Here is a 10,465-nt window from a genome sequence, read left to right on the forward strand (position 1 = left end):
TATTCCCTGTTTTCATTTCCCTTTATAAGAGGGAACTAAGTAAATGCGCTGAGCGTTATTTAATTGTTAACGCCGTGAGTCCCGTTCGGCCGTCAGGGACCGGCTGCCAGCGCGCTCGGCAGCCGCGCCGGGCTCTGCCAATTAAACCCAAACGGAATCTGGCCCCGGAGGACCCCGGCCGCCCCCCAGCCCGGCCCCGGGCACGGTCCGGGTCCGCCGCTCCGCGCTGCCGTCGGGGCGGGGGCCTGGGCATCCGCGGGCTGCGGGAACCGAGTCCCGCCTGGCAGGGTGGCCTCGGGCCGTCGGGGCCCGTGGCGGGGCGGTGCCGGGGACACCGGGCAGTGCGGACCGGGGCCGGGGATGGGGGGGGGGGGGAGCGGCGCCCCCGACGTGCGGCCTCGGCCCCGCCCCCGGCCCGCGCGGGGCCATTGTTCGCGCGCCCCTGTGATGTCACCGCGGCGGCGGCGGCCCCCGCGCCCGGGCGCGAGCCGGTGCGGGCCGGCGGCAGCCAATGGGCGCGCGGAGGGCGGGCGGCAGCGGCCAATGGCGGCGGCGGGGGCGCACGCGGCGCTGGGCGCGCGGCGGCCCCCGGGCGGTGACGGGGCGGCGCGCGCGCGCTCCGCAAAGTTTGGTGTCGGCGGCGGGTCCGGCCGGGCCGCGAGCGCAGCGCGAGCGGCGGCGCCTGCACAGCGGCGCGAGGGCGGCGGCGGCGGAGGATGGACCCGCCGAGGATGGACCCGCCGGGGCCGGCGCAGGGCCAGCACCAGCACGAGCCCATCAGCTTCGGCATCGACCAGATCCTCAACGGCCCCGAGCAGGACAGCGCTCCCCCGCCGCCCCCCCGGGGCCCCGACGGCGCAGCGACCTTCCTGGGCGGCCCCGGCGGCCGCGGCGGCGCGCCCTACACGGCCCTGCCGGCCCCCTTCCCGGCCATCGCCGCGCCCTTCGAGGACTCGGGATCGTACAGTGTGAACCTCAGCCTGGCCCCGGCCGGCGTGATCCGGGTGCCGGCGCACAGGCCTATCCCCGGGGCCGTGCCGCCGCCCATCTCCAGCGCCATCCCGGCCATGCCCGCCGTGCCCAGCCTGGGCAGCCTCAACTTCCCCTGGATGGAGAGCAGCAGGCGCTTCGTCAAGGACAGGTTCACAGGTAAGGCGCCGGGGCGGAGCGGGCGAGCCGGCTCCCGACAACGAACGGAAGGGCCGATAAAAAATATAAAACGAAATAATAACGGTAATGCGAATAAGAATAAAAGCGAAGGCGGCCGTCGGATGCTTCCCTCCCCCGCGCTCGCAGCGAGCCGAAAAATCGCTCTCCTCACGGCGTGGATAGCGCGGGGCGCCCCGGGGGGCGGCCGGGCCCCGCTCGTCTCCGCAGCTCTTCGACGAGAGGTGGAAGCGGGACCCCGGGGAGCCGCGGTCCCTCCGGGGCCGGCGGGGCGCGGGCGGCCGGCGGGAAGAGCGGCGGCCCCGGGGTGGCGGCCGGCACCGTCCGGGCGCGGCGCTGACCCCTGTGCTTCCCCCCCGGGCAGCGGCGGCGGCGCTGACGCCCTTCACGGTGACGCGGCGGATCGGGCATCCCTACCAGAACCGAACTCCGCCGAAGCGCAAGAAACCGCGGACGTCCTTCTCCCGGGTGCAGATCTGCGAGCTGGAGAAGCGCTTCCATCGGCAGAAGTACCTGGCCTCGGCCGAGCGCGCTGCCCTCGCCAAGTCCCTGAAGATGACGGACGCCCAGGTGAAGACCTGGTTCCAGAACCGGCGCACCAAGTGGCGGTGAGTCCCGTGCCCCCGGAGCCGCCCCGTCCTGCCGCCGCCCCGGCGGCGTCCCCCGCCCGCCGCCTCGCGAGTCCCGCTCCGGCCGGGATCGCCCCCCTTGCGAGCTCCCCGCAGGCAAACCGTTGGGGCTGAATTTTTATTATTGCACTGGGATTATTATTATTGATATTATCTTTATATATTTCTTTTATAATAGTCCCCCATTCGGAAAATGGGGGATTATTCGTAAAAACGAGGGATTGTCAGGAAATAACGGGGAATTATTTAAGGAAACGGGGAAATAATTTGGAAAGAAAACCCCAAGAAACAAAAAAAAAAAAAAAAAATCAGGGATATGTTGGGAGAAAAGGGGGGAATATTTGGAAAGGGATTACTGGGGGACGGCGGGTTTCCAGGCTCTCCCCGCCGCTCGTTCCCTCGGCTGGCGGTCAGGCTGCGGCGGTGCCCTGCCCCGGAAGGACGCGCCGGCCGCCCAGCCCTGCCTGCTTCCCGCGGGCCGTGTCGGGCTCGGGCTGAGCGTGTCCCCCGGCAGGCGGCAGACGGCGGAGGAGCGGGAGGCCGAGCGGCAGCAGGCGAGCCGGCTGATGCTGCAGCTGCAGCACGACGCCTTCCAGAAGTCGCTGAACGAGTCGATCCAGCCCGACCCGCTGTGCCTGCACAACTCGTCGCTGTTCGCGCTGCAGAACCTGCAGCCCTGGGAGGAGGAGAGCGCCAAGATCCCCCCGGTCACCTCCCTGGTCTGAGCCCGGCAGCCGGGGCACGCAGCGGACTGGCCCGCGGAGCGCGGCCGGCGGCTCCCCCCGCCCCGGGGCCGCGGCTCCCCCGACGGGGCGACGAGCGGCGCCAGCGGGGCTGACACCGGCGTCGGCTCCAACCGGAGCCGGGCCCGGAGCCGCTTCCCCGAGGCCGGCGCGGAGCGGAGCCGCTTGTATATTTGTGTCGATGTTCCACTAGGAAAGGAAATATGTCACTTTTTGTAAGAAGTGTTAATACTTTAATTTATTTATGCATCGAGATTTTGGGCACTATTAATATGGAATTATATAAAACCTCGATTATTTATATCGAAATCTGAACACAGGTATTTTGTGTTGGCTTTGGAACAAAAGGCTATTTTTTTTCCTGTTCTGAGGATAGTGTAAAGAAAAAAAAATACCTCCCTATCACTTAGCGGAGGGGACTCGGTGGAGCCGGTGATGACTCATTAGCTTCGGAAACCTTATTAAACTGAAAAGCGGTAGCTCCCATCTGTCCCAGGTGAAGTTAATGTCAGCTGTAATTTATTCACCGTAGTAATAAGGGCTCCTTCCAGGCACCACACGCCGTTCTGTCCTCACCTTCCCAGCCGATGAGCTTTAGCGCCCCAAAATTGCGCTCGCTCCCTGCGCCACCGGCTCTCGAGAAAGCGCCTTATGTTTCATAATAAAGAGGAGTTGGGGTTGACACAGACCATGTATAATACTTTGTACTTGCCGAGATGTGTAAATAAACGTTTTCTTTACAAACGTCTCTCCTCTCCCTGCCTGCCGCCTCGCGGGGGAGAGCCGGGCCGGGCCGGGCCGGGCCGGGCGGGAAGGATCGGCTGGCACGGAGGAGAGAAGCCGAAATGGGGAGGCAGAGGATCGGGGAGGGCTCCGGGATGGCGGGCGGGCTCTGAGCGGGGCTGCGACGGCGGGGCCAGTGCGGTTTGCGCGGAGCTGCCGCTCTCTCCGCCGCTGTGGGGGGAAGCGGCCAGGAGCGACCCCGGCTCTGGGACACGATCGGCAGAGGAGAGAGGGGCGGCCGGGCGGGAGGAGTGCGGGGCCGTCGCCCTCCGGAGCAGGTGCTGGTGCAGGCCACGCCGATCCCTGGTAATTTCTCCCCGCCGGTCCCCGGTAATTTCGCCCCGCCAGCCCGGCGGTTCCGCCGGTGGAGCCCGGCTGTTTTCTCGTTGCTGCCTTCTCTGCGCCCACCACTGCTCGGCCCCACTTCTGTTGTACAGGGGGATTTTTAAGAACAACCTCCCGTAGTTCTCGGGCCCCGGTGCCCCGGCCTCCAACAAGGGGGGAAGCTGCAAAACTGACATTGTTTCAGAAAGCAGTCACGGCCAGGCGGCTTTCCCCCGGCCATGGGCAGGAGTCGGCGCTGCTGTGGCCGCTTTCCCGGGACGGGGGCTCTGCCACAACCCGGCCCCGGTCACCGGGAGGCTGCAGGAATCTAACGCCGTTCCTGGGTTCGCCGGCCCCGGCCCCGGCTCCGGGCAGTTCAGCGCCAGGCAGCCACGCAGGGCGAGGGATGGAGAAAAAAATTCCATAACTGCTTTTTTTCCTCAGCGGTACCAGGGCACGGGCTCCAGTCGGTTTGGTTTGTCGGGGGCAGGCAGTGGAGGTCCCACGGCAGGGCCAAATCCAGTCACAGTCACATCCAGGGGTGATGGTGCCGGGCCCGGCGGGTGCCGTTCACCAGCCAGAATATGCAGCCTAAGATGAAACACCGATCGAGGGGAGGTCTGTGGCCAGGAAGGAAGGAAGGAAGGAAGGAAGGAAAAACAACGGGGAAATCTATACCGGGTGACAGAGTGCGAGGGATCGCCGCACTCCGGTCCTCTGTCCCCACCAGCTCCCCTCCAGTGCTGCGTCCCAGCCCCCGGCGGGCCCTGCCCGGAGCTTTCGTTATCCCAGCGCCCTTCGCCGCGCTGCCGGCCCTCCGCCTTCCCCTCCGCATCGGCACATAGTGCGGGGCAGAGAGGGAGAGAGCCCCCGGTACCGTGCACAGAACGGCCCCGAGAAACCACTAGCGCCAGTGAAAGCGGGGAAGAATTCGGGTCTGAATGGGGATGGAATTCATGGAACACATATTCACGCGTGTATTGATGTTGCGTTCTAACTACACCGTCGAACATCTATGAAGTGCGTTTTCTTCAGCACATCGTTGTTCTTTAACTGTTCGAACACCCCATAACTACAAGCCTCTGCGTTCCCGATTTCCCTGCAGTTTTTCCCAGATTGCTGTAAGCCCGGGAGCAGTATGTATTTGCAGAGAGCAAAACGCTGCTGCCTTCTGCAGGAGCCGGCTTCGTAACGGGCGAGGATCCTGCTTTGGCAAAGCCACGAGTGTTCCCAGCCCTGTAATGAACGGCAGTGCCAAGCGGGTCCGAGCTCGCCAGGGACAGCCCCGGGCGTGCTCTCGCCACTGCTGCCCGTGGGCTGTGCCACAGACAGCGGGATTGAGCCTCAGGGCACCCCAATTTGTCAAAGGGTTTCATAAACCGCAACGAAACTTGCATTTCAACCATCTGAGTAGTCATGGAAGAGCGGGATTTATGTCCCGCGAACTGCCCTGGTGTCTGCGGCTGATGTCTTTGTTCCCAAGGAGCTGTGGCGATGTGTGTTCTGAGCTGCGCTAGGGACGAGGGACACAGGCTGCCTCCCGCACCCGTGTCTTGTACGACAAGAGCGCGTGGGCGGCGCAGGGGCTCCGACTGTGCTGAAGGGGACACGCGGGGGTTACCTCCAATTACTCTGCCCAGTTAATCCGGTGTTTACGGGAGCCGCAGGGAAACACCGCTTAGAACAAACACAGGGTATTTGTCCCTGTGGATGAGAGCAGTGTTCCCTGCCGGCCTGGTTCAGGTGTGACAGGATTGTCTAATGGTCCCTGCTGTGTCTCTCTGAAGCTCTGACAACAGAGGAGACGCCTGAAGGGACCTGCATGGGCTTTAGACCCTGCCAGCTTGAATCTTTGCATCCCAGGAATTGTAACTGTGGAGGCTGTGGGTGCCTGGTGCAGGAGATGACATTTTTGGGGTTGGGCTGGCTCTTGTCCTGACCCTGCTGACTGTGTTGTCCAGATTCGGCAATTGGGCTGTGGGGCGGGCAGCTGAAGTCGAGCTTTTGTGTATGGGAAGCTTTTTGGCTTCCTAATTTCTGAAACACCCTTCTGGTAGCACAGGCCCTGACTAGCTGTGGGAGAGCACAGGGGGAGCATGGTTTATCTCTCACCCTCCTACTCACCACTAAATGCTCCTGTACCTCCGTGGGAGACTCCTTAAAGCACTCCAGCCAGCTGAGGAGGAGATCAGTGATGTGCAGGAGGGTGAGGGCAGCAGCAGCTCCTGCAGCTGTACTGCAGCATGGCTGTTTCAGGGGGAGTCACTGAAGTGTAGGCAGTAAAAGTCATGATGGAGATGTGGTCTGAGAATGCTGAGAGTGTTATACATCCTATCAAGCTGAATTTTAATCTGTTGATGCTTGGTGCTGCTATGAAATTGAAAATTCTTAGCATTTGGATGATCTTTAAAAGCAGTTTTAAATCTGCAATTGAAATATCTCTGTGAATTTATGTTTTGAAAAGCCTATGCTATGTACCCAAATTCCTCTGTTCAGAAGTCTTAAACCTGGAAAACCTCATCTTTATGGAAGAAGGATGAAAAAATGCAATGAGAATTAAGGATTATTGAACAGCCACTGGATATTAATTTTGGACAGGTCATTTCCCAAGCTTTGCTTGACTGTGTATGTGAATGGTCTCCCAGGAAGGGCTGAGCAGCTCTGTGGATGGATGCACAAGGCAGAGCTCGGCATAACTGCAGGAGCATTGACCATCTCCTCAGAGCTCCTCCTGGCTTTGCCTTGAGCCCCAGCCCAAAGCAGCCCCTGTGCCATGCCCTCATGCACAAACCCTCTCCGGATAAAAATGGCTGCACGATTTGCCTCTCTCAGCATTATTTTGTGCCCAGGGTATTAGATGTTACAAAGTAATGCATGGTGATCAAATCCGTATAGGCAATTCTTTTCCTAAATGGACCCTAAAATCGATGGGTTATTAGCTCTCCTCCACTCCCTGATGAAAGCCTGGTCCTGTTAAACATGCACACTACACAATATTCAATGCCTTGGTTTACAAAAGTGTTTTGCTCAGCTAGGTTGTAATTTAGCTCATTTGTAGCTAACATAAATAGTACTGAGATTTACATCACACCTCTGAACTTTCCTAGAAGCACAAATTTCTGCACCAAAATCATCCCCACTGCTGAGGAGTAATAATTTCAGAGCTGTGACTCACCCAGGTGAGCAGTTGCTCATGAAGCTGCTCCCCCTCAGTCAGTAGAGTGCCTCCTTTTGTATTGCCTCAGTGAGTTGGACCAAATGGGTGAAGTACTTGCTTCTGTGCAAATACTGGGCACAGGTGGGGATTTTTTGAAGAAGAGGTATTTACACCCTTGGTTTAGGCTGCTTGGAGCATTTCCCTTCAACACTGTGTGTTTCCCTTGCCCATTCTTTTGAGCCTTTGAAGCTCGTAACTTTTTCCTGACTCAGCAGCCAAATACATATTTCTACTTATTTGCCCACTTGTTTTTGGATATCTGAGTTTTTGTCCTGTAGGCATCCCGGTGGCTTTGATGGGCAGTTATGGCAGTTTGGCACCTATCTGCTTTTCTTCCTTTTTTGAGGGGGTCTCAGCATTTCTGGACATTTCAGATATCTTACAAATCTGTTGTTAAGGTAAGAGCAGTAATGGCATTTAGATACATACTCTCATGAATTTAATTTAAGGATAAGAAATAAAATATAAGGAAAAGAAACAAAATATTTTCCCCCAGATCATTGTGACAAAAGAAGCCAGCTGCCTGAAGGCATCTCTGCATTGTGCATTCAGAAATGCCCACATGTCCTTTGTGGGATGTGCCCAGAGCTGGAAATGCTGTGAGTGCCCGGCAGACTTTTGAGAAGGGTCTGTGGTCTTCAGGAAGCACAGAGGGAAGTTTCCACACTTCTGCAGGAGGGGTGTGAGCTATGCTCTGCCTCAGCCCCATGAACGGTGCAATCACACAATCCCAGAGTGGTCTGGGCTGTAAAGGACCTTAAAGCCAAGCCCATCCCATCCAATCCCATGCCATGCCATGCCATCCCACCCCTGCCATGGGCAGGGACACCTTCCACAGCCCAGGCTGCTCCAAGCCCCAGTGTCCAATCCTGACCTGGGACATCTTGGTGTAGGTGATGTTGAGTGTTCACAGACTGTGCTCCACTGAGGGGGGCCTGAGTTTTCAGGTGGGATGGGGTGCTGAGTGAGGCAGGCTCTAAACACCTTCACAAGCTCAGACCTCAGGCCATTCTTCAAAAGATAAAAATAAAGCAAATAGTGAAATCTGCCTGTGGATGGTGGACTCCAGAGACATCCTAGTAACATCTGCAGTATCTATACAGACATCAAGGGTGCTGTGCTGGTCCTTGGTGAATGTTCTGAGCTGAGCCTGCAAGTATTTCCCTCCTGGGGGTTCAAAGGAGTGATGCTCTGTGGAGCATCCCTACTTCCACATGAAGAGGCAGAGAGAGAAGGACCTCTGTTATTAGCGTGTGGGATTTGCTGGGTCCTGCTCTGCTGCTCTGCCCAGTGGCAGGACCACAGGGATCAGACCCAGTGTCCTCAGTCCCTGTGCCTCAGCCTAGCTTTGCTGGAATGGGCAGTTGGGAGACAACTGCCAGCTGTGCTGCACATCTGAGCTCCCTGAATGAATCCCTGCACCTCCTCAGGTAATTAGGGATGGGACCTGTTGGCAGTGAGATGCATTTCACTCCGTGCTCTGACCAGTTTTCTTCAGGAACTTGTCCAAGCAGGAAGCAGTGCCATGGCAGGTTGGTGTGAGCCCCGTGGCCTGGGGAAGGTCCCCACATTTAGCAGGAGATTGGACTGTCTGGTCCATCATCTGTGCCTGAACCTCCAGCTCTCTGTTCAGGTGAATCTGCATCCTTATACTTCTTATTAGGGACACCAGGCATGATCTCATTGCCTTGGTTTTATTATCTCTCATATTTGGGCTAAGTAGCAGCTGGACAGAGGGGATAAAATTCATACCATGGTTTGCCTACAGAAGTACTAGGCTTCTTCAATTTTTTGAAAACAGAAGACCATCAACCCCTGCCAGACTCCTTAAATGACTTAAACTCAATGCCACAAGTGTTCCAGAATGCCCAAATGATCCCATTAATTTGGCATCCAGTATATGCTGCATTATACATACCGACTTCCATTGGCACATGCCACATCCAATCCATTAGTTGTGCACAAATGCACTTAAGTTTTTTATTGCTCTTAGTTTTGTGTCATCAGCAAAGAAAGGTAAAGTTGATCTTCATCTAAATCACTGACATGGATTATTGCAATTGATTACGATGAAGAAAGAGCTTTTCAAGTTTCAAAGTTATGTTGTCTTTTATTTCCCCAAGTAGTAATCTGTACTGTTTAAGTTATTGCACAAGAACCATCTCAGTGAGAGCTGCCTGTATTACATTCCTTGTTGAGAACATTTGTGTGCTAGGCTGTTGTGATTCCTCAGCTCTGTACAGAACTTTTATTCCTTCTGATGGCAGAAAGGCACTCAGTGTTCTTCACTCAGTCCAGACAGAGAAGGAAGAAAAGTATTAACTGAAGCTAATGTCTGGGAAGTTGTGTTTTAATCTATGAATAGAAAAATCCTATTTTATTTATAGTTTTATCCACCATTCTTCCCAAGCTTAGCCTCCTAACTGGGCAAGTGTGTTACCATGTCAGGACACCTGTGATACCTGAGTATCCACACAGCAGCACACAAGGGAAGGATGTGACCCAGCTTCACAGCATTTTTCTGACCAGTGATTATGTGCAACTGAAAAACAAATGAGGGGAGCTGTCAGTCTGTCCTCCCAGATCACCCTGCTTGCTCTGTGCCAGAGTTGCTCATGCACCTGAGCCCTGATTTACAGCCCCAGCATTTCCACTGGGCCCTTGTCAGGAAGAGACTTGCACCCAAACTTATCTTTGCACAGCTCAGGAGCCTTGTTGAAATGATGTGATTAAAATCAACTCTGCATTTGCAAGACTGATCTCTCAGCTTGAATTCAAGGTGCTGAACTGCCAGGTACTTCCACAGGGCAGTAGGTGCCAACATGGCTATGGTACTGCTACCCTGCATCTTCAGGAGAGCCTGGCAGTGCCTCTGCTCTACTTCTCTCCACTGCCTCGGGTCTCTTCGAAATTCCACACCAGCTCTGAGGGCAGCACTTCTTAAAGCATGACCCTGAAACTTAACTGAAGGACTAATCATTAGTTAATAAAGCTTGTGGTTTACGGACTGGAGTGGTAGAGAAGGCTGGCTCAGAACGGAGCTGTTAAACACCAGGGCTGCTGGAACAGCTTGGCTGCTCTCATTCGAGCAGAGGGGCAGCCCTTCCCAGGGTGTAAATCAGCATGGATCCATTAACTGCACTGGGTCTCATCTACTTTACATCAGCTGAGGACACGACTCTGAGAACCTAATTGGTGGTGTAATATAAAGACATTACAGTCTCTGCTCACCCGCACACGCCGTTCCCATTACTGGTAATGGGAGCAGCCTGGGGGGGAACGCCAGCCACGGATGGGCACGGCTGGTGCCAGCCCTGGGCTGCTCCCACCAGGGCTGCTGCCCTGTTAAGCTGCTCCTGGCCTCCAGAGAACCTATGCTTTCAAATGGAGTGGGAAACCAAAGCAGAACAGTTAATAATTAAAGAAGCCTTTGACTCCCTTGGACTGCTGGGATGGAGCAGGAGCTCCCAGGGCACCTGTGGGGCCCAAGTATGTGCCATGGGCCTGGCCAGGAGGGCACCCTGCCAGCAGGGCATGAAGCTGGAGTGGCTGGGAGAGCAGCTTCTCTTTTGCCATTGCTGCAGGCAGGTACAGCATGAGCC

General features: G+C 56.6%; 1 protein-coding gene across 1 annotated transcript; it reads left to right on the top strand.

Annotated features, from left to right (window-relative positions):
• Nucleotides 1–716: 716 nt before the first annotated feature.
• TLX3 (T cell leukemia homeobox 3) lies at nt 717–2,521 on the top strand. Its single transcript, XM_062502258.1, has 3 exons — nt 717–1,149; nt 1,532–1,775; nt 2,311–2,521. The coding sequence occupies exons 1-3, from the start codon at nt 717–719 to the stop codon at nt 2,519–2,521; spliced, it is 888 nt and encodes a 295-aa protein (XP_062358242.1).
• Nucleotides 2,522–10,465: the final 7,944 nt, after the last annotated feature.

The sequence above is a fragment of the Cinclus cinclus genome, chromosome 14 (genome assembly GCF_963662255.1).
Source record: "Cinclus cinclus chromosome 14, bCinCin1.1, whole genome shotgun sequence".
NCBI lineage: Eukaryota > Metazoa > Chordata > Aves > Passeriformes > Cinclidae > Cinclus > Cinclus cinclus.

Excerpts from the sequence above, each read along its gene's own strand:
- TLX3 (XM_062502258.1), top strand. The coding sequence starts at position 717 with ATGGACCCGCCGAGGATGGACCCGCCGGGGCCGGCGCAGGGCCAGCAC. Across the intron at positions 1,150-1,531 it reads CGTCAAGGACAGGTTCACAG|CGGCGGCGGCGCTGACGCCC; the intron begins GTAAGGCGCCGG and ends CCCCCCGGGCAG. Across the intron at positions 1,776-2,310 it reads AACCGGCGCACCAAGTGGCG|GCGGCAGACGGCGGAGGAGC; the intron begins GTGAGTCCCGTG and ends GTCCCCCGGCAG.